The sequence below is a fragment of the Acipenser ruthenus genome, chromosome 49, assembly GCF_902713425.1.
Source record: "Acipenser ruthenus chromosome 49, fAciRut3.2 maternal haplotype, whole genome shotgun sequence".
Taxonomy (NCBI): domain Eukaryota; kingdom Metazoa; phylum Chordata; class Actinopteri; order Acipenseriformes; family Acipenseridae; genus Acipenser; species Acipenser ruthenus.
In genome coordinates, this window is record NC_081237.1 from 4,343,846 (window position 1) to 4,366,362 (window position 22,517).

Genomic DNA, 22,517 nt, shown 5'->3' on the forward strand with positions numbered 1-22,517 from the left:
TAATAATAATATATGTATTTGAGAAATGGTGGGTGTAGGTATTCCCTGTAAATTATATGTGTTACAAAAACAGAGGGGGGAGGGATGACTCACCCAGCACTCCAATTAAACAATCCGACAGCCGGAAGGAGTTTGTTTGCTGTTATCGATTGTCATGTTTATGTAATAGTTAAGTGTGAACTGAAATATTGCAGTAGACTCTTATCGTTTCAATCTGCCCCCAGACAAACAAAAAAACAGCTCACCACTCTGTGTCTGTCAGCCCATTTTTATGTGGAGTAGTCTTGCGGTTGCTTTTTCACATGCATACCTGTTATTTCACCATGCTTATTTCCATAGTACCCAGAGAGTCACTCTTTACTGTGCGTTACCACACTTTTACAAGGCTTTATTAGTTTGATCGCAGTAAACTTTAATGGAGATTGCCTCTTTTTAGATTTATATTATCTTAGCGTATATAAATTCCAAACTACAGTAATATAGGCATTGCAACACACGCCAATGTGAAATCCAGACCAAATAAACATCAATTACAAAAATACTACAGACTGCTTAAATTGAAGTAGAATTGAGTCTCACGCACTATACCTGAACTGCAGGGGAGCCGAAGGGCGCTGCGTGACGTGGTCACGTGACGTTCTTAACCGTCACTGCCTCGGACTGAGAGACGCGGCTCAGGTAGCTCTGATAATATCTTGGGAAACTTAAAAGCGCTGTGGGAAGTATTGTGAAATAAAAGATTTTTTTTCTCCGACTTCAGGTTTTGTTAACTCAGAACTCAGCACAGTCACTTTTCTTTATACCCTTTCCTGACGGGACTAAAAGTTACAGAGACACGGTAAGAAGGTGTTTGTGTGTGTGTGTGCGCGTTTACATCGATTATTTATATTGGAAATTCGAGCAAGGACGGGAGACCCATCAGACTCCGACTCGCTCAGCGCCACAGGTTTTTATAGTTTTCTTTATATATATATATATATATATATATACCACAGTACGTTTGTTTAAACTAAAGCAGCACGTCGTTTGTTTCTGGAATTAAATGTGTAATTTTTTTAAAATGCAGCTATTCTTTTAACTGAAAGCGCAAAGGTCAAGCGAGAATCATTTGAAACATTTCATAATCGTAATTTCGTAATCTTTATGTTGCCTTAGTGGGAGTATTTTCTATTGTAAAATTACAGTCAGTGTCTGCAAACAGTGCCGCTTATTCGTTATCATTGGACCATTTAATCATTAATGTTTATTTATGACTACATTCATCGTAATCATAATCTTATCGAAGTCAGTGTTTTTTTTAAAATTTGTTTTATTATTACGTATAATTATTTATTCTGAAAGTAGTTATGTTTATTAATGTGAGTATATCTTTCTATTATAGGGATGAATTAAATAAATTCGCAACCGAGGTTCAAAAGCGCTTATCTGAATATCGTCATGTGTGTATTTTAGTCAGCCACACTTTGATTTTTACTGACATTTGCGAGTCAGTTTTGCAGACCACGTTAATCTTTCTAGCCAGATTATTTAAATTGAAATCCCAGACCTCTACACAATCTCTGAAAACAGTGTAGTTTTCAAACTTAATTTAAGTGTTTTCTTTGTGTGGCAAATTACACCATAAGGTGTATATATAAGGTTGAACCTCTCAGTAATTATTTAAGTGATGTGTTTTAAAAAAAAAAGTACTCTATGGAACCTGAAACTGTCAGATCAAGTATGCATTTGTTGGAAACGTCATGTTTCGAAGGAGAACCCCTCAGTTTTTATTTGTTTTGTGTCTCTGAGCTGCAGTGGCAGTGGGGCTTGTGGCATGTATACCTCTTGCAGCTGCAGTTGGTAGCAGGGGCCTCCGTAGTTCAGAGGGTGACCAAAAAGGCTTCAAGGACATGTAAACAAACTGGAGAGTCAACCAGGCCTGGTTGGTTCTGCAATAAACATTAACCATGAAATCCTATCTTAGTTTAAATTGAAGTGCATGTAGGACACCACAGCTTACCCGTATACTCGGGTTCTGTGTGTTTGCAAACCTTTTTTTTCTTCTTAAGAAGTATATCACTCTCCTTGCCTGTTTACTGTAGGTGCTTAGTCATCCTAGTTGTCATGCTATCATTTTAGGGTTTTCAGTCTTGCCAGGGCACGTTTGCTTGAATTCATTTTAGAAACCAGCAAAGATGAGCAGATTTCTACACTGGGTGTGTTAGGAGTAGTTTATGATTCTACCTTTGTGACTTTTCTATTTTCTTTGTAAAAGTTTGTTTTAGTACAATAAGGACTGGCTGCATTATCAAAACTTGCATCAATAAAGACATTTTACTGTACACAAGACCAGCATTTCAACTTACCCAGAGAGAAATGTACGAGATGTAACAGTGAATGCAATTTTTACTTTGAATGGACTGGCCCAAAAGTTGTGCTTTTCTCTTGGTTAAAGTTGTTTTATTAAAATGTAACATACACTCTACAGGTTAATTTGAAAGACTTGGTGCAAAGTGAGTTGGACATACCAGTCTTAGCAGTCGTCCTAGGGACAGGTTGTATTTATGAAGTGTCTGGAGTTCACAAAGAAACTACTGAAATGGATCTTGCTTTTTTTTTTGGTCATCTCTGTAAATCATTGAACAAGCTGTCCGCTATCGTAAGCACTCTTTTTTTTCTTTTTCTTCCCACAGAGTGTAAGCAGACATGGAATATATTAACCACTGGACCTGTGAACGGTAGCAAAATGTTTGAAGACTTGCCTCCAGTCTGTCTAAAAGGTCAGTGACTGGTAAAAGTGGTGTTTCTGCTGTTCTTTATCAGCCCTAAATGTGAACACAGTGCAGGTGTATCTCATTAGTCCTGTACAGTAAGATCAAACAAACAAACCTTTGATAAATACAATCTCCCCCCCTGCCCCCCCCGAGGCCCGTTTTTCCTTTCTGATATTGTCTTCCGGTTTGCTGTTCAGTGTGTATACGTCCCTAGCAGCTGTTCCGGGTGAGTTCTGGTTTCACATTTTCATATTTAAAGCAAGGCAACCAAGAACCATATTCTATAGTTCAGGACAACACTACAGTTAGCCTCCAGCGGGTGAAAAGATATGCACTTTGCATTAAAATGTGTGGCAATCGAGACCTGGATTTTTAGTTTTTGAAATTACAGCCAGCTGCAAAGGAGGAGGTGAAAGGCAGACAACAAGGTTACTGTAACAGGCTCCTGGCCACCCTGCACCGCTCTAATAGAAGTTCTCTGAAAGCAGCACAGCCTGTGGTGGGCATCTTCTTTGGCCCAGTTGCTGACGGCATTAGCCTGTGACGCACATATCTGAGTTGTTAGCCTGTAGGACGGTGAACACTGCAGAATGCACAGGGATGCATTGGGTTGCTGTTTCACAAGATGGCCAAGTTTCCTAAATATCACAAACTCAAAAAGGTTTTGGGATCCCTTATCAAAGTGAATCGGGTAAGAACAAATGCACGTTCCTGAGTGAAACAGATTTTTTTTAACATTTATTTAATTATACAATTGGACACCTTTTAATATGCTGTGCCTGTGCTATCAAAATACTGTCATGTTTGATTATAACTACTTGCTGTTTTTGCTTGATTGCTGCTAGCTCCAATTGTTATGTTAAATGGTGGCAACTGTTCACAGCTTGATGGCGCATAAGCAACACCTTGTTGGTGTTTTTTTAATGCAAGAGGAAATTCCAGAGACATTTAGCACATCGGCCGAAGACACAGTTCCTATTTACAATGATACACAGTAATGGTGCTGTAAAGACTGAGTAATCAACATGTCTTTTGTTGTTTTTGAAAACCTGCAAATGTATTCAAGCGTTGAACAATCTGGCTTTTATTCCCGTCTCTCACTGCTGTAGTAAGATATTGATGGAAAGAGATGAGGAGCACCTGCAGAATGGCCCATCAAAAACCACTGAGCCTGATTTACTAAGCGTCTCCTGAGTCATAGACTCCTGTCTGCGTGTCAGTTGGTACTAATTTCGAAAAACAATTTAACATAGAAAACTTTGCACTGAAGCAAAAGCTTACTGCAGTCGAACCTCAAAGTTACGCAGGCATCAGGACCGGAGGGTATTCATAAAGCTGCAAATGTTTATTACTCTGAAACCTTTTAATATTTGTAATGATATCACTTGTAGTATTGGTACTGTCTTTAATATTAAAACTGAGAAATAATAACAGCAGGACAAAAAAAGAATAAGCTAGGAGAGATGTATTTAATTGTGCTCCTCAAGTCTTTAACAGTAGGCAGGAGCCCTGTTTCTAGTTTCAGTTGGTGTGTTCGGGTAATCGCAACAGAGAGTAATTGAGGGGTTTGCATCTTTGATGTTCTACTGTAAATCCGTCCCATAGTGGCTTTGCAATACAAGGGATTGCTTTTGTTTGTCAGCAGTGGTATAAGCTACCAGATCAAAACAACTTGGGTTGTGACGGAAATAAAACTGGAATGTGGAATACAACTGTGACACCTTGCTGCCTCCCTCTCTTACTACTACTGAGCACATTAAGACAACAACATTATTATTGCAAACACCACAGCTAGGGGCCAGGCCGTTTGAACTCGCAGCAGCTTCTGGTCTTAAAATACCGAAGGAACTCTTGGAATCATTGGCATGGCACTGATAAGGATGTGGTGTTGAGCTGCTAGACTTGTCACCCTGCGTGGGGCCATTTGGTGACGCATGAGGTGCTAAACAAACGGTGTCTGCTAGGGAGGGGAGGCAGGGATTTTAACTGCACCTCGTTTCCATCTCACAAACCGCACAGAAGATTTATATAATCTGTATAATCAAAATGCTATCCTTTAGTACATTCTTCTGTAGCCTTCATCCATAAGTATAAAACACTCAGTAGTTGGATATGTAGTAGTAATACTCAAAGATTGTTTTGCAAAGTCTCTTTTATTCACTATACTACGACTCCACTGTGACGTTGCAATCAGGGAGCAGACAATATTTTACATTCCTTTAGCCGCAGGGAGCCTGGTTCGCTTGCCCTTTCCTGTGAAACCTGCTTGCCATTTGAAATGGTCCCTCAACTAAAGCTTCCAATCTACTACAGGCTCTGTTGTTTTTAAACAAGACTATTGCATCTTTTTTGTTTGCCAATAACATTTTGTAGGAAATACCTGTGAGCTCAGATTGGGCCAACAACATCTAATAACTCCAGCCTACATTTAAAGCATGCATGGCAGCAGGAGTCATTCCAAGTTTTACTGCAAGCTTAATTAATTGCACCTGAACCTGTAACTTGTTTTTTTTCCTTAATGTCAGGTGTAACTAATAAGCACAGCTTGTAAAACCTGAAATTTCTCTGCAGTGGGAGTCTCTTTCCCTGTGTCAACCTTTTTAATAATGTTCAACAAATTGTTCAGGTTAAGGATCCTATCAGAGGTTTTGTTGCTGTCCTTTGCTCTTTTTGAATTTTAGTACAAATGGAATATTCAGCACAGCTGAAGCAAGTACCAGTGTGTTTTCCAGCAGCCCTTTCCCTTCTCTGTGATACTTCAGCTTATAACTGTTAGCAACCACGCCTGTGGAGCTGCTCTTTGCTCATCCAATAACATAACATGGAGCGACAACATTGTTCACTTAGGGATTTATTATTGTGCTTCATTAGTTAAGTCAGGTTTGTACATTTCCAATAGCATGTGATACAGGTTGATGAGTTGTGCATTATTTGTAAATGTATGATCTTTGTGAAAATGCCTTAAAGTTAAGGTCTGTGCCCCCCCCCCCCAAACTATTTGAATGTGTGTCTATTATTCATCATAGGCAAATGACCAAAGTCATTTGCATGGTTTTGATTGATTTTATTTTAGAAGAACTGCAGACAGCAAAGGAGACTGCCTGCTGACTTTTCAGTGGTAAAGTTCAGTAGCCGTAAAGTTAGTCTGTTGATCTGAAAACCCGGTAAATCATTTGAAACACTGTAGTTTTAGTCTTAGTAGCAATTCATGATCATTGCACTGGATCATCTCATCCTTTTCCCGACTGATCTGATTCTGTGTTTCAGTTATAACGAGCAACAGGTTATAAGACAGTATGGTCCCATTTGCCCTTGCAATGACCCTACACTAGCGCCTGTGTTTTCTTTCGTTAGGCAGAACACAAATTGCACAGTTACCTATGGCTCCTGACTGCAGCATTATAAGGGGGAGCGCTCTAATCGAATGGCAAAGCCATTGTTGGCTTAGCACTGACAGACATACACAAAAGAAGAGAGAGTTTTTCCATGACTAGTGGCTATTTGTAATTCGTCATTAAGCTTCCATTGGACCTCTGTGTGGATTATGCAGATGGCTTCGATTTTCTGGGGTGTGGTTGTATCTCCTGGCACTAATCTGTCTCCTCGAGTTTTTGCATGCTGAGATTTGCAGTGTCTTGTTTGTAGATTAAGGTAGATGTCTTGTTTGAAGATCCTCTTGCCTTGCAGTAAGCACGCCACCTTATTTGAAATCTAAGTGTTTTATTGTGTACATTTAATTTTGATTCAGTCTTTTGAGTTTTCTCCAGCCCTAAGTATAGCATCAGACAGCTTGAAAACCATTTATTGCATTCAGATCTGACTGATGTTGGAAGCATGATCTGTGCCCCACTCTTTTGTAACTGCTGAATTTTTCTTCCCTGGTTTTAGAATTTGAACAGTAGAAAGCGTTTTAACCAATCAGTGAAATATTTAGGAAAGTGTAATGGCAACCGTGACTCATTAATGTTAATGTTGTAGACATTGCCACTTAAATTGTATGCACTGAATACACAGTATACAGTGGCAAGTCTAGATAAGTATGTGATCTCCCAGATATGAATGAGTTTTTGTGCCTTCTCAGGCTCTCTGAATTAAGTGTTTTATCTTTTCCGTTACAGTTTCCCACACAATCTTGTCTTCAAGCCCATTTGTTAAAATTAACTTACTACTGGTTGTGCAGTGTATTTGTTTTTGACCGTACTGTAGCATAGACTACGGGCTCCACTTGCATAGCTGTTCAGTCTTTGTTAAGCTTAATATGTGTGAATGTAACTACGTTAGTCGCACCTGAATGTGTTGACTCTTGAAGATGTCTGATTTACCTTCAATGGGAGTGCAATCTGACTCCTACTACAAGCTGTTTTTGTCTCCTAGAAAATACTTTTTTGGCTGTTGCACAATTATTAATATATTTAAAAAATCTTAGAGCTGCCCTGAAAAACAAATCTGAGATCTGTGCAAAACCTCGGATCCTGACTTGTTGAAGCTTGTTGTTGAAGGGCTGTCTGGCTCAACAGGATTTTCAGATTCTGAAACGGTGTTTACTGACAGACAGTTCAGTACTGGAGGTGTGTTAAGAAAGACTAAACGTTTGTCTGCTGTGTAAAAGTGTTCTTTAATAAACACTTCCTTTTCTCCAAATTGTCGTTGGTGCAATTTCTGCGTGAAAGGAGAAAACACTAAAATGAATAAGAAACCACTGGAGACTACCTACAAGCCCCTAAGTTAAATGTCTAATTAACTTGTTTAATTCTAGTTTAGGAACTTTATTGGGTGCGTTTTTACTTAAGAAAATGTGCTGCTGGTGATTTGGAGTAAAAGCTATGAAAATCTATCCCTGTGTGCATTAATGTGTGGAAAATCACTTTTCTTTGCTTTACTTTGTGTACGTCTTTTACTGTGTCATCCCTTTCTCTCAAGCTTATATAGTAGTAAATGCCATTGACTGAGTCTGAAACTAGTATTTTAATAAGCAGATGGTCTTTCACTTAGTTTTTTTTTTTTTTTACAGGGTATATAACCTTACTTGTAGTGTTGAAGATGACATATCTGTGCAATACTGTAGTGAATCAGTGTGAGCACACGTGATAAGGACTGTAACGCACTGAAATCCCCTCCGTTTCTGACATTACCAACCTACATGTACAATACAGACTTTGTTATTGTGTATGTAATAGATCTCGAGTAGAGTATATTTTAAGCCTGAAATACATGAATAAGGAAACAAAATGTACTGACCTGTGAGGGGCATTGTTTAGGGTCTGGGTCCCGGGTAGTGCAGGGGTGGTAGGGGTTCGCTGGGCATGTGCACTCTCTGTGAACTTGCAGCGTTTCTCTGTATAAATAAGGTGACTATATGGCTCAGTGTTCACCGGGACAGTTTGGGACAGTTCAAGCTTTTCAACTCACAACCGAATGCATTCTGGTACGTTTTACCTGGCACAGGTACCATTCTTTCCTTTAAGAGAAGCAGGACCGCCTGCCAGAATGCATTGGGTTGTGAATTGAAAAGCCTGAACTGTGCCGGTGAACCCGGAGCCATATGGTCACCTTATGTATAAATGAAGAACCAACAAGTAAATAACAAAGATTCAATTAAATAAACGTTATTGGAAAGCCTTGGGGAAGAAAATATGACAAAGTACAGCTATGAAACTTGAAACCATTTGCTTTTACTTACTTGCTGCGTGCTCTGTGTGTAGCCAGTACACTGTAAGGGCGGGCGCGTGTGTCATGCATGCCATTTCACAGAATAGCAGGGACGTGCCTAATGTTAGTCTATGGAGAGGGAAGCTGAAATGGTGAAGGGTGTTAGTTGCCTAAAGAGTACCTATCCAGGACAGTCTGAATGCAGATATTGTGTAGATCTGTAAATGGTGCGTTTTTATAAGTTGATGGTTTTAAATCTGTTTGGTAAATGATTGTATATGTTTGTATGAAATAGTATATTCCAGGGGAGGGGCTAGGAGGTGGGGTGTATATATACCTGATCCTTGACCTCGCTCAAAAAGAAAGGGAGAGTTAGAGGAAGTTAGCTCTTATAATAGCAGAAAGGGACTGTGGTAAAATACCTCTAGCAGTCGGCAGCTACTTTTAATGGTTATTGATATGATTTACTATTTCTCCTGTGTCATCACTTCCTCCTTGCACTGCAACATCTTGTGCACGGGTCGCTCACAAGGACATTGACTCATCGACTCCCAACTGGTTCATAATCAAAAGTCAACAAGTATTCTGGCTTATCTGTAAATTTAAGTGAAAATGAAACTGCCCTGTGGTACAGTAAACACAATGCATTTTGGCTTGTTGCCTGCAAGGAAAGCTATATTCTGTTGAAGCCTTGCAGAACCTGTTGAGATTGTATTGCCTCGTACAGTGAGAATTAAGTTTTTATTGAGAAAAGAAGATAGACATGTTATACATTCCCTGTTAGTACATTCCTACTTCTGTATACAAATACAATACCTGATATAAATCACTTCAATTAGCCAACAAAAGGTGTTTATCTAGCTCTGCTGCAAACCTATAGTTAAAGGGGAAAAATCCACTCCCTAAAATGTATATCACCAATTTACAGTGCCAGGAGCTTTTCACCTATACTTTCCCTAAGCAGGTATGCATCAGCAGATGCTTTTGTCCAGCTTTTCTTAGGAAAACTGCAATGCATTCTGGGTAGAGAAAATGGCAGTGAAATAATTCAGGCTTTCTGCACTACGGAAGTACAGTACAGTGTTTAGTACCTTCTGCAGGTGTTTTACATAAAGTTGTGTTTTAACCTGAGGATTTCTGTTGCAGCTGTAGAGTCTGGTACAGACAGTGATGCTTTCAGAACCAGTATGTAGCTACAATGATGTGTGGTGGCAAGTCAAGGTTTAACAAAACACGTCTCAAACAACATGAGCCAAACGCAGAAACAAAATAACCGGCTCAAGGGCCAAAATAAAGGACAAAATACTAAACAGCTGTAGGCTGGGCATTAGCCTTCACGACACAGTTTCAATATAATAACAGCAAACACTCACAGTGTACACACACCCAACTCCCTACTTCCAAACAAAGGATTTCCCCATCCTTAAATACCATGTGGCTGGAGCCTAATTAACCATTAATCATTCAAGTAAGGCTCCAGCCACATTCTCACAGGGATAGGAAATTAACCCCATCCCTGCCAACCACCTCCAGTACCCAAACCACACTGTTTACAAGCAGGGCCCTTTTACCTTTCACTTTACCTTTTTATGTAGGCCCTAAATGTTACCTGGAGCTTTATCGTGACGTTTCTTTTAATGCAGGAAAAGCATACTCTATTTTGAGCAAGATATTGCAAGAGACAACCAGTGAGCATATATGACAGCATGTTTACACACTAAACTAGGTATGAGCTGCACGTAATGGTTATTTTAATACACTGTGTTTTGTTGTGCATACAAAATATCCAGTGTATTTTATTATACAGTACATACTTCTCTGTATGGCAGAGCAGCTATAGGGTGTAAAACTTGAAGCCAGACCACCTTGTAGTCAGATCTTGGCTCACGTAAGTTAAGCTGCATTGGCCTGATCATGCTGTGTATGTCATGGCTAAATCAGTTTATAGATATAGATACGATAGATATGCTGCCTCTTTTCCCCATGAAGGACCTCAAATATCTCTTTGCACATTGTGAGGTGCCTGCAAGTGCCAGGTTCAGTTGCTTCCTGATGAAGTGGTATTTCTGCTGGTATTAAACATTTATTACATAGTGCTGTTTGTGTGCAACAGTGCTAACTCCTATTATTTCTCAAACAAAATAATGATGCTGGTGGTGGTGTTAATGTTACCTTTCTGTTTTTAGCACAGGACTGATCTGACTTCTCTCTCTGCTATAGCTTAAGAGTAATTCTAAGTTGGAGGTGAATATGTGTTGGGAGCCTATATTTTAAAAAGGTTGTTGTCTGCCAGATAATCTTTATAGAGGGCAAGCTGAAAGTGTAGCTAAGTCTGTGAATGTTTGTCTTGGCATGGGCAAGGGTAAAGTAATTCGTTCTGGAAGATTAATGTGTCTTTGCCAAGTGAAAAAATAAATAAATGGTTGCCTTTCTTATTTCTTTAAGAAGTCATTAGACAGTTTACAGTTGGTTTAAAAACGCATATCTGTGTCAACATGCCCAGCCCCTGTGTTGTGACAGTGTTCGCTGTATTTGCTCAAATCTGTGTTGGCATCCCTGTTTAAAATCACACAACGTGCAGGGGTGCAGGTAGGCCAGGTTTCTCACTATCCCAAAGCGGGGTGTGAAGGGACCTAGGTACACCTCCCTCCTGAGCTACTGCAGTCTACACAAGCCCTTAACTACAAGCTATCAAACGGTTCTGCAAGTCACCTGCCTTCAGAGCTGTCCATTGAGATGCTGGGAGTCTTTTGTTTTTGTACGTCAAATTCCCAACTCCTTTTTTTTTTTTTTTTTTATGTTTTATTTTTGTATGTTGTAACTTTCATCCCTGTATAATCTCACCTGTGCATTCCAATATAATGTTGTTTTAAAGTATCACATCGGTCATGAAATATGCCTGTAGTATTTCTCATAGTGTAATCTCTTTATATATATATATATATATATGTATGTCTTTGTTACTTTATATTACTGTAATTATATATATATTTTACTTTTGTTTTTCTGATATACTTTATTTAATTTGTTCATACTGTGTTGTATTTTGATTGAATTTGTATCCGTTCATTTCCTTTCTTTTATTTGTAAAATGTAAAAACAATAAAAAATAATTGTTCACAAAAAAAGACAGCTTCCGAACGTTTCGGTATGTTTAATACCTTTGTCAAGGGAAAGTGTGTTTGGGCTTTTGAGGCCACAGTAACTACACTCACTTATTTCCATTTAAATCTATTAATGTATAAATATATATATTCTTTTTCAGATAATGGCTGCAGGGATCTTGCACCAGCTTGTACTTTTTAAAACAAGAAGTCTTCTATCCCGGCTCTAAATGTGTGGCACTACTGCGATGGATTTTCAGAAGAGGTTTTCAAGAGGTTGCAGGCCTCTGCACTGGAGACTCACTCCGACCTAAGACTCATTAACTGGGGTGGGGGAAACTGACAAGAGCCACTTTTTTTTAGCATGCTTGCCAGTGCTGGTACTTCATCTGATTTTAACTTTTTTAAAGTGTACATAAAGACCTGAAACTTGAGAATGTTTGGCAATACTGCGATGGCAGCTTTGCTCTGCTTGCTGCTGTGTGGATTGAACCGAAGGCTCGACGCCTCTATGTTAAACTGCATCCCCAGGAAAAGTGTGCTCCACCAAAGTAAGGGCTTCTCTTGTTTTATTTACATAATCTGTCAGCAATAGTGTACTTTACTGAACAGAAATGTTTGAAACTGCAGTGGTAGCTTAGTTCTGACCTCACCTTTTGTTGTTGGGATTACCAATTTCCCTTTTAAAATTCCACTAACAAAAGATGATAATGATGGTGTTAAAACTGGGACTTTCCCAGGTGAGATGGGGAAAGAAAACCAACAAATTATTACTGCTTACATATACTAGAGACATTTCATAGTGTTTTTAATTTTAAATTATTAGTTAAACATATGTTCTACAATAATGAAGAGTGTAAACTCTACAAGGTTTGAAACTTAATGTATAACTTAGAACTTATATATACAGTTATATATTTTGTAAATGTATTTATGTATTTATTTGTTGATTGATTTATTTATTGCTTGTAGATGGCAGCATTAAAACTTTCAAAGAGGAAGGATTCTTCAATTATTCAACCATGCTGGTTAGAGAAGACATTAACACTCTGTTTGTGGGAGCCAGGGAAGCCGTCTATGCCCTTAACATGGAGGACATATCGGAGAGACTATCTACTGTAAGTCTAAAACAAAACCATGTTTATTTTTTGTTTTGTTTTTGCTGTAATCATGTAGTCAGTGTTCAGGTATGACTTTGTTTCTAATTCTTTTTTGTTTTCACCAGGCTGAATTGCAGGTGTAAAGATCATTGTGTTTCTAGGTAACGCAGAAAGAATGGGACTAATTTAGCCTGCAAAAACATGTGTGATTTGAAAAGCGTTGAAGTCCGGGACTATGTGGCATTTTCAGTTTACTCTGTCCTTACTCACTTGCCTTTTATTTTTGTGTTGCAGGTTTACTGGACAGTTCCGGAGAGCAAACAGCGTGAATGCACCAACAAAGGAAAAAACAAAGATGTGTGTTTTTACGTTGTTCTTTTTACCAACCTGAGTTCTTTTTAAACATCGTAGAGCTTGACCTCAAACTTGTTGACACTGGCTTGGCAGTAGTTACCTGTTTTAAAAGCTGATGAAGTTTGCAGTGAAAGTATTAATGTATGTATGTTTTGCGTTTTCAGACAGAATGTCGGAACTACATTCGTACCCTACACAAAATAGATGATGCCAAAATGTATGTTTGTGGGACAAATGCCTTCAGTCCTACCTGTGCCTATATGGTAAGTTGTAATAAGTATTTCTAGTTATATAATACATAACTATTAACTATTTCTATGAAGCAGGGATGGCAATAAGACTCCCATTGCATAGCAGTTTGATCCATTCTTGGTTTTCCTTTGAGTTTAGTAAGACACACCTGAGCTTGTTACCTACACACAGTGACTAATCAAGCTCATAGTAAAACCTGCTATGTAATATGAGTCTTATTTCTATCCTTGCTGTTAACTAAAGTGAACTGCATTTTATAAAACTAAATCTTGTGTGTGTTTTTATTTTAAATAGACTTTCAATAAAGGACAACTGCTGCTTGAAAACAATTTTGAAGAGGGTAAGGGCAAGTGTCCTTTTGACCCCTTCCAGAGGTACGCCTCAGTTCTGGTTGGTATGTACAGTATCAGTTTTTATCTTCTTTTCTTTTTTTTAGACCCAAGATAAATCAGGCCTGTTTGATGGGTTGCCCGAATGCATATTCCCATATTCATAAACCATTAGCACATTGTGTATTAGCTGCAGTGCCGCATTGATTGGGGGCTATTTCACAGCACCCTTTTCCGCTGTAAATGTCTTCAAATACCTGCAGGCTGTAGGAAAGTGAACTTGCAGGTTAGCAGAATGTGTGCTCCCCTGTATCTGCCCTGGTTGGTCTATCTAGCCATTAATACATACACACCAAATGCAGATTTATTAGAAAAAAAGATAGTCGGCACAAGTAAGTATTTAATGGGCTTATTGTAACAAAGAAACATGCATGTTCTGTATCACTTTGTATATAAGTTCATTAGTTGTATATAAATTCATAGCATTTATGGGTAATGCTCATGAAATGTGTTTTTTTTTCTTTCTGGCAATGGTGCAAAATAGAAATGAGGCATGTTTTTTAAATTATAAGTTATCATAATTGAGTGTATGCGGACTCTCCTCTGTTCACCTCTGTACATGCTCCCTCCACTCCCTGAAGTTATCTTAATTGAGTGTATGTGGACTCTCCTCTGTACATGCTCCCTCCACTCCCTCCTCAGCTGATAAGGAGCAGAGTCAGCCGTGCACTGTGGACTGATGAGGGAGCGGCGTTGGAGTGCCTGTAAAGAGTGGGGGCAGGGATTGTATTACTGCCTGACCAAGGTTTTCTTTTTTTCTTTTTTTTTCTTGTCAATACTTAGCTGTTTGTTTTTATCCAAGTGTTAACTCTGCGTTCAATTGCAGAAGATCATCTCTACGCTGCGACTTCCATCAATTTCCTGGGATCGGAACCAGCGGTCATACGCAATTCAGGAAACTTCCTCCGGACCGAATTCAAGGCCTCCTGGCTCAATGGTCAGCACTGTTCTTCACAGGCACTGTTATTATGACTTTGTTTTTTATATATGTATTTGTGTACCCCTGTTTCTTATCAAGTCACACAGACTGCCTTAAGTTTTTTTTTTTTTTTTTTTCAGAACCCAACTTCATTTACATGGACATGGTGGAGGAGAGCCAGAACAACGCAGATGGAGACGATGATAAAGTGTACCTGTTCTTCAGTGAAACTGCTGTGGAGTACGACTTCTACAACAAGCTGCTGGTGTCCAGGATTGCTCGTGTGTGCAAGGTTGGTTTCACAGGAACAAAGCAGCGTTAAAGAATAACGGTGGAAGTAGAAAGCTTGTCTTCTGGAGGAAAATTATATTTTAAATCTAACTTGTGAGTTATCAGTCTCGCAAATGCTGTAAGTGGCTTGAACGGCCGCCATAGACCTGATGTTTCATGTGCCAAGGTGTCAAACCCTGAATTTGTGGTACCTAGTCAGAACAGTCTGGTAACTCCTAACTCAAGTGCAGCCTCTACATAAACTTGAATTGCATAAAATGTGGTACTTGTCAAATTTGCACTGGTAGATTTAATAAGAACATAAGAAAATGTACAAACAAGAGGAGGCCATTAGGCCCATCTAAACCCGTCAGGTTCTTAGCAGCTGTTTGATCTCAGAACTTTGTCAAGTTGGGTCTTAAAAGATCCAAGTCATTCTGTCTAAACAACATGACTGCGTAGCCCATTCCATACCCTCATCGCTCTGTGTGGAGAAGTGTCTCCTTCCCTCTGTCCTAAGTCTATCTCCACTTAGTTTCCAACTGTGTTCTCTGGTCCTGGTTTCTGTACTGTGCTTAAAGTATTTGTTCAGGTTAACTATGTCAATTCCTTTAAGATTTGAAAGACTTGCTGTAATTCCAGGCCACAAAAAAGAATACCTAACACAGTGTTTTTATTGCTGCTGTTTGAGAAGTGCATTTTATTTTGTTTCTCCTTGTAACTTACAATTAAACAGGGTGATCTAGGAGGCCAGAGGACGCTGCAGAAGAAATGGACGACCTTCTTAAAAGCCAGCCTGGTCTGTTCTGTCCCAGAGCTGAACGTACAGCTCATCGTCCAGGACGTGTTTGTATTGAAGTCGGAGGACTGGAGAGAGAACATCTTCTACGCCGTGTTCATCCCGCAGTCGTGAGTAGACTTCGAATACTGAAGTGAAAGTACCTTACAAAAATGCGGTCTCTTGCTACCACTGATTGGGTTACAAATGTAGAAGCGGCTTTCTCAGTTGCACAGGCACTTGGTTTGTTTTTATGGTGTGAAATATCAGTAAAAAAATGATTATTTCAAGGGAAACATCAACCACGGTTTGACATGTAACCTATTTATTAAGTACACATTTCAACTTTCAAGAAATTTAAAATTGATATTTTGAAAAAAAAAAAGTAACAGTAACTGTTAAGGAGGTGTTAGCATTTTTGTTTTTATGTATTTTAAGAGGAATACGTAAAAATGTGATGCCAGCGTGTAAAGCAGTGTGTCGTAACTTGTTTTTGTCGATTTTGTCGTAGGGGGGCGCTGGATATCTCTGCAGTGTGTGCGTACAGCATGACCGCGGTTCAGGATGTTTTCTCAGAGGGGAAATACAAAGCTCCCGTCACAGTGGAGTCCTCTCATGTGAAGTGGGTGATGTACAGTGGAGAGGTGCCTGTGCCCAGGCCTGGGGCTGTGAGTATTTCTAACCAATCAGATTTCAGTAGTGTATGAAATGGAACTAGTCCAGCTGGGGGACAAAAATAATTTTATTTATTTATTTATTTATGTATGTTAGCGCTGGGACAAATATCCAATGTTCGTATTCGCTAGAAATGACAAAAATACCTTGCACTTATTTACCGCCTCACCAGAATTTGCGTGACAGTTTCAAAAATGGCAAATGAAAAAGAGCTCTGTGTGATATGTGAGATTTAATGTATAAAAACTAACACAGGATCAATACAGCAGCTCAAGCCTCTATTTAAAAGTTTTTTAGACAGCAAAAAGTAAGCAAACCAGATTATGCGCGCATGCATAGTGATCTCTATGGAAGGCCATCTGGGTCAAAAACGCGTTGTGCTGCTTTAGAGCGAGTCAGTCTCATGGGACAGAAAAAAAGGCAAGCACTTCATTCTGAAATGCCTCGCTTATACAGTACCCAACTTGCTGGAAATTTTGTGTAGTGATTTTTTTATATAGATTTTATATAGTCTATATTGCGACTTATGTAATAAACGAGAACCAAAACGGTGAGTTTTTTCCCCCTTTGTTTTACAACGCCATTTCCACGTTTGTTTTATTCAAAGTGTTTAAAGTTAAATTTCAGTTTACATTTGCTTCATCTGCAAAAAGGTACAAGTTAACCTCATATTATTACTTTATGAAAATGTGTCTATGCCCGCTGTTTACTGTGAAGAACGGCGATGGCAAGGAATGAAACAATTCTTTACTCCTGGGATATTTTTCTGCTTTAACGTGTTACACATTGTAACGTCTTGCTGTAAAATAAAGACACACACACACGGGCCACGCCCCCCTGCTATGCTGTCGCTACCTGCGTTCAGAGCAAGATAATGGCTTTTATTACTATTTAAATTATGAGCAAATATTCAAACATGGAAACCCCGTGTTTGTCCCAGCACTAATATGTATTGCTTAACCCCAGCATGGTTTCATATTTCAGCTTTGCATATTTCATTTTGAAATGGTGATGCAACCTTGGTAATTTCCTTGTACTGACCTGTAATAAATAAGGTGGTAAAAGTGGCTGACATTGATTTAAAAACAAAAGCAATAGTTTTATTGATGCATGTTGAAACTAATCGTGTCACTATTTTGTCCAGTATATTTGCATTAAATTCATACAATAAACAAAGACAAGTGTTGGCGTTGTGCAGCAGTTTGTATACCCAAACGTGCTTTTAAAATGATTATTTTAAACACTGCCAATAAAATACATCATTTCTGCATCTAGCACATATGCAAATGTTTTTTTTGTTTGTTTTTTTTAATAGTGTATTAATAACCAAGCAAGAGCTATGGGTATCAACCGCTCCCTCGACCTGCCTGACAAAACGCTGCAGTTTGTGAGAGACCATCCTTTGATGGATGATTCAGTGACCCCCATCGGTGGCCAGCCCAGACTGGTGAAGAGGGGGTCCCGGTTCAGCAGGATCGTGGTGGACAGAATCACAGCGCTGGACGGCAAACCATACGACGTCATGTTCATCGGAACAGGTGTGAGCCTCCTGTTTACATGAGCTCTGTCTGGGTCATTGATCTGGGCATGCTTTCTACTATTCTCTCATTAAAGATCGGTTACAGGTGGTGTCCAGTGAACCTTATTTATATTGTTATTTCTGCTTGACAGAGAATGGGTTCCTGCAGAAAGCTGTGAACTTCGACGGGGAGATGTTTATTATTGAGGAGGTCCAGCTTTTTCAACCACCTGAGCCAGTCCAGAGTCTTACTCTGTCTTCAAAAAAGGTAACCTTTTATATCAATTCAAATGCTAAAGTGAACCAACCTTCACTTTCTATTCATTATACCTTTTATTAATACATTAAAACATTGAATTATTCAAAAACATAATAGAAAATGCGCTGACCAGCCCAATATCTTTGGTATTTACAGAACAGTGCAGTACTGTATGTTCTGTATTTAAGTGGGTTGAATTGTACTATTTTTAAGAGGTTTCTTGATTGGGGAAAGTCAAATAAACCATTTCACAGTTGTAATCAAATTATCCGAACACGACCTAGACCAAATTAGAAATTAACAGTGTGTTTCCCCCCACCCCACTAATTTGGGTATCTTTAGGACAAGTAGCCTTTTTTGCCATATCATTTATAACATGAGCAGGGATGGGAATGAGACTCCCCTTGCATAACAGTTTGATCCATTCCTGGTTTTAGTATGACTAAGACACACCTGAGCTTGTCACCTACACACCTGGGCTAATCAAGCACATATTACACCCTGGAATGGGTGAAACTGCTATGCAGTAGGAGTCTTACTTGCATGAGGATTGGATTTCTTTTTGCCCTGTGGGTTTCTTTCTCGTCCTTAACGTAAGTGATTTTGTGTGTGATAGATGGTCCTTGTTTGTTGTGTGTTGATGCCAGGGTCAGGTCTATGCCGGGTCCCCGTCCCGCGTAGTGCAAATGTCTTTCTCCGTGTGCAGACGGTACGAGACGTGTCTGGATTGCGTGCTAGCAAGGGATCCATACTGTGCATGGGACCTGGCTGTGAATCGGTGTGCTGCTACCGCTGATAGGACTGCTGATCCACAGTAAGCATTTCGTTGTTTTTTAATTTTTTTATAATAATATATCTTTTCCCTTATAGTTCCTATTTTACATTACAGACTAGTGTTTGGTTTTGATCCAAAACGTTGTTTTTTCCTCCTTACAGGAACTTGATCCAGAGTGTAGGCAAAGGAGATGCCTCTAGCTGCCCAGATCTCGGTATGTGATTTTGATTTTAGTTGTAAAAAAAGTTAGCATTTAAAAAATTCACTGGGAGGCAAACTCTAAATTCCACCTTGCATGTGGTAAAATAATACAAAACCATTAAAAGCAAAACAATTGATAAAAAATTACAAATACAATTGCATTCTTGCAGTCTTTTTATAATCTTGTTTTTTTCTTTAAAATATTTAAAGAACAAAGGAGCCACCTTCCCATATTAAATATGTTATTTTTCCCCCAGGAAACATCAAAACAAAAAAGCGCACATTTATTCCTGGGAATAACATTCAGCTCAGATGCAGTCCCATCTCAAACCTGGCGCAAATCCACTGGACTCTGAATGGCAGCTCCATTCAGCTGAGCAACCCCAAATACCACACCTACAACGGTGGGATTCTTCTGTTCAATGTGTCGGTGGCGGACACGGGACAGTACACCTGTCAGTCTGTGGAGCAAGCGAACGGGAAGCAATACCTGCTGACAATGGCCGTTTACAATCTACAGCCAGAGCAGAGCCAGGGGCAGAACACGGAGAATGCAGTGACCACGCAGTCCCCGGGGACCACACAGTCCCCTGGAAACACCAGATTCACACCCACGCCGCCAATAGTTCCAGGCGAATGGAACCCGAAAATAATGCTGCAGACGGATGACAAAAGGGTGCTGGTCTTGCAAATTTTAGTCGGCATTTTAGCATGCCTGCTGGTTTGTTTGCTGACTTGGAACTTGTACAAGCGGCACTTGCCGCTGCCTTGCGTGAAGCCAAAGGTGAAGGAGCCGACGAGGAAGGTGCTGATCGACGGCGTGGACACCACCGCGCACCAGGTCTCCTTCAATGCTAGAGGACACTTTGAGGCATCCCCCCTGGTTAACAACTGCCAGACGGGAACGACTGTGAACAGCAGGATTACCAACAACAATAACGCTGCTCGACAATGCAAGGACCATGACTCTTTCATTATACCTTCGATGTTACTGGGAGCGGACGACTTCAAATATATTGATGAGGAATCTGAAATTTGATATATATATATATATATATATATTTTTTTTTTTAAACTGAGGCAGCTAACTTTTTTCCCTTGATTTTTCTTATTTGTTACTTCCCAAAAGTGTGTTCTCTTTTTTTTTTTTTAAATGTAAATGAACTTGATTGACCTGTACTTTTTTTTTGTTTTTTTTGTTCAATGTTTTTAAATTCTGTTGTCTGTCCAAGCGATATTGTTGCTGGTTTTAATATTAGAGAATGAAAAGGAATCTGATCGCTTGCAGACAGCGACTGTTTGTTTGCACAGTTTTCGTTCAGGAACCTTTCTTTGGATTGAGTCTCAGATTTTTTTCCAGCTGTGGTATTCTCTTAACAAGTGCACTCAATGTTGGGCCTGTGGATGATTGAATAGCTTTCTAGTTTCATTGCTGTTGTCTCTTACTTTACAAAACCACTTTACATTTCCAAGTATTTTGTAATTATATGTACATAGTTGAAACAATCTGAAACTAATATTGAATTGCTGTTAAAACTAGTATAGTCACATTTTTAAGAATGTACCTTTTTTAAAAAAAAAAAAATAAGCTAAAAGCAAGTTTTGAACAAAAATGTGCAGTGCTGGAGATGAAATAAAATTCTAGGGATTTATTTTTTATTTTTTTCAGATTTTCAGTTGTAAAAAAAAATTGTTTTGGTACTGTCAGTGATCCTTGTTTTAACTTTTAAAATAAATTTTAAAAAAAAGAAATCACTTCCTCTTTGTTGTAGTATGGATAATTTACATTGAGAACACCATCTACCTGTTCTCCTAATCCTTCTTGAATTCTCTATCAGATACCGTTTGGAAATTATTTGTTTTGCCCATTTGCGGTACAAGATTCTCTACATTTTATCCCAAATATCTTGATTGTCGGGGTGTAAAAACCTAGTTACTTCAGCACACCCATACCAGTGGTATCTACACTCCCCCCCCACAATACCACATGCCTGCTTGTGTACGTCAGGCTGCTTACTTGTGGCTCTATAGCTCTGCTATAGCATTCCTCTTGCCAGCTATCGGTTTTTGCTGTGGATCCAGAGGTGAGGCTGGGAGGCTGTCATCCCTACATACTTAAAATCATGGCAATGCCACTTGATAAACAACTAGAGCTGTTGAATTTCATGAACCCAGCTTTTCACGAGCAGTAAGGATACAACAAGAATTGTACACTGCTCTGAAAAGTGAAGGTATATTCAGATGTGTACCTTTTTATATTAAGCATGTGTATACAGCACCCATTGGTACTCCTTTCTGACACACCAGGCCTGTGTTGGTGTATGTGGTTATCAGGGAGGGCAATGGGAACCTATTTCCCTACACAGACTGCAGTGCATTTGCACATTGTGGCCCGTTTCTGCTTTGGGGGTTAAGTTGGGTCTTTTAGAACGCTTAACATAGCCCTCTGAATATCTCGTAATAGTTTGGAGCAGTCTATTACATTTCTGTAATTGTCATTTTTGTCTCGAACCCTTTTTATTCTGGTTTGCTCAGTAGCTGTGATGCAGGGGTGGCCAAAGTTGGCCCGTCCAGTCGTGGTCTTTGTTTCAGCCCTGTGCTAAATTGTTTAATTGGAAGAATTAAACTGCCATCCAGACCCTGAAGTAATTCCGTACCGTATTCCTTCGAATTTAAGATGCGTGTATTAAAATCTGCAACAAAAAGACTTGACTGCCCGAATACACAAGAAGCAACGTGACTGACTGCTGACAAGACAACCAAAATGTTACTGCCCGATCTCGAATCATCCATGACACACAGACAGCCATTTTCAAAGAAGCTTCATTAGCTTCCTGAGGAATTCAAAGAGAAGCTTTTACAATTTCAGCATTTCTAACAAACAGGACCAGCTTGGACAGATCGGAACTGCTGATCAGACCCCCGTATTTTTTCGACATGCCAAGCAATACCACAGTTCAGAAAACTGAGAGAAAAACAGGTGTGGGTAATCCGGACTAGAAATGAGAAGCAGCACATCACTGTAATGCTCTGTGTGGCAGCAGACGACAGCAAACTGCCTCCATGTGCGTAATTGAGGTTGTATCTTTGTAAATGAATATTTGATTTATGCATATTTATCCTCAAATTGAGGGTGGGAAATTTGGAGTGGAATGTGACACCCCTGCTGTAGTGTGTCTTATTTCCATAATCGTAATACTTGTAGGTGTGCATCTTGATTCAAGGACAAATAGCTACACTTACTATTTACTGGCCACAAAGCAGGCGGAATCCAGAGTATCACCTGATTTCAAGAACCAGGAACAATGAGGCAAAACAACATGGGCCTGCAAGCAAGTTGGCAGCCAGCTCGATTGAGCAATAGCAGGGAAAAAATGGATAGCAATGAATCTCGGTGTTAGAGCCAACGGAGCGCTGAACCATTCAGAAAGCATGCCAGCATGACAAAAAGAAAATAAGATTACATTAAATTAAATTAAAACTGGAATTTATGGAACTACCGAAGAGAAATGAAAGACTG

General features: G+C 39.3%; 1 protein-coding gene across 3 annotated transcripts; it reads left to right on the top strand.

The window, feature by feature from the left end:
- Positions 1-574: 574 nt before the first annotated feature.
- On the top strand, positions 575-20,749 carry LOC117428881 (semaphorin-4E-like). Of its 3 annotated transcripts, XM_059015240.1 has the most exons (17): positions 575-678; positions 761-838; positions 2,673-2,759; positions 11,668-12,057; positions 12,479-12,624; positions 12,901-12,963; positions 13,125-13,223; positions 13,507-13,606; positions 14,428-14,538; positions 14,661-14,812; positions 15,527-15,699; positions 16,080-16,236; positions 17,559-17,781; positions 17,915-18,030; positions 18,669-18,835; positions 18,958-19,010; positions 19,255-20,749. In XM_059015240.1, the coding sequence occupies exons 4-17, from the start codon at positions 11,943-11,945 to the stop codon at positions 20,034-20,036; spliced, it is 2,457 nt and encodes an 818-aa protein (XP_058871223.1). In that variant the 5' UTR covers positions 575-678; positions 761-838; positions 2,673-2,759; positions 11,668-11,942; the 3' UTR covers positions 20,037-20,749. The 3 variants fall into 3 exon arrangements, with proteins under 3 accessions (XP_058871223.1, XP_033903754.3, XP_058871225.1); XM_034047863.3 differs by having other exon boundaries at positions 575-838; XM_059015242.1 differs by lacking the exon at positions 761-838.
- Positions 20,750-22,517: the final 1,768 nt, after the last annotated feature.

Coding starts and splice junctions, on each gene's coding strand:
- LOC117428881 (XM_034047863.3), top strand. CDS start 11,943: ATGTTTGGCAATACTGCGATGGCAGCTTTGCTCTGCTTGCTGCTGTGT. Junction 13,224..13,506: donor GTCCTACCTGTGCCTATATG/GTAAGTTGTAAT, acceptor TATTTTAAATAG/ACTTTCAATAAAGGACAACT. Junction 16,237..17,558: donor CTGTGCCCAGGCCTGGGGCT/GTGAGTATTTCT, acceptor TTTTTTTAATAG/TGTATTAATAACCAAGCAAG.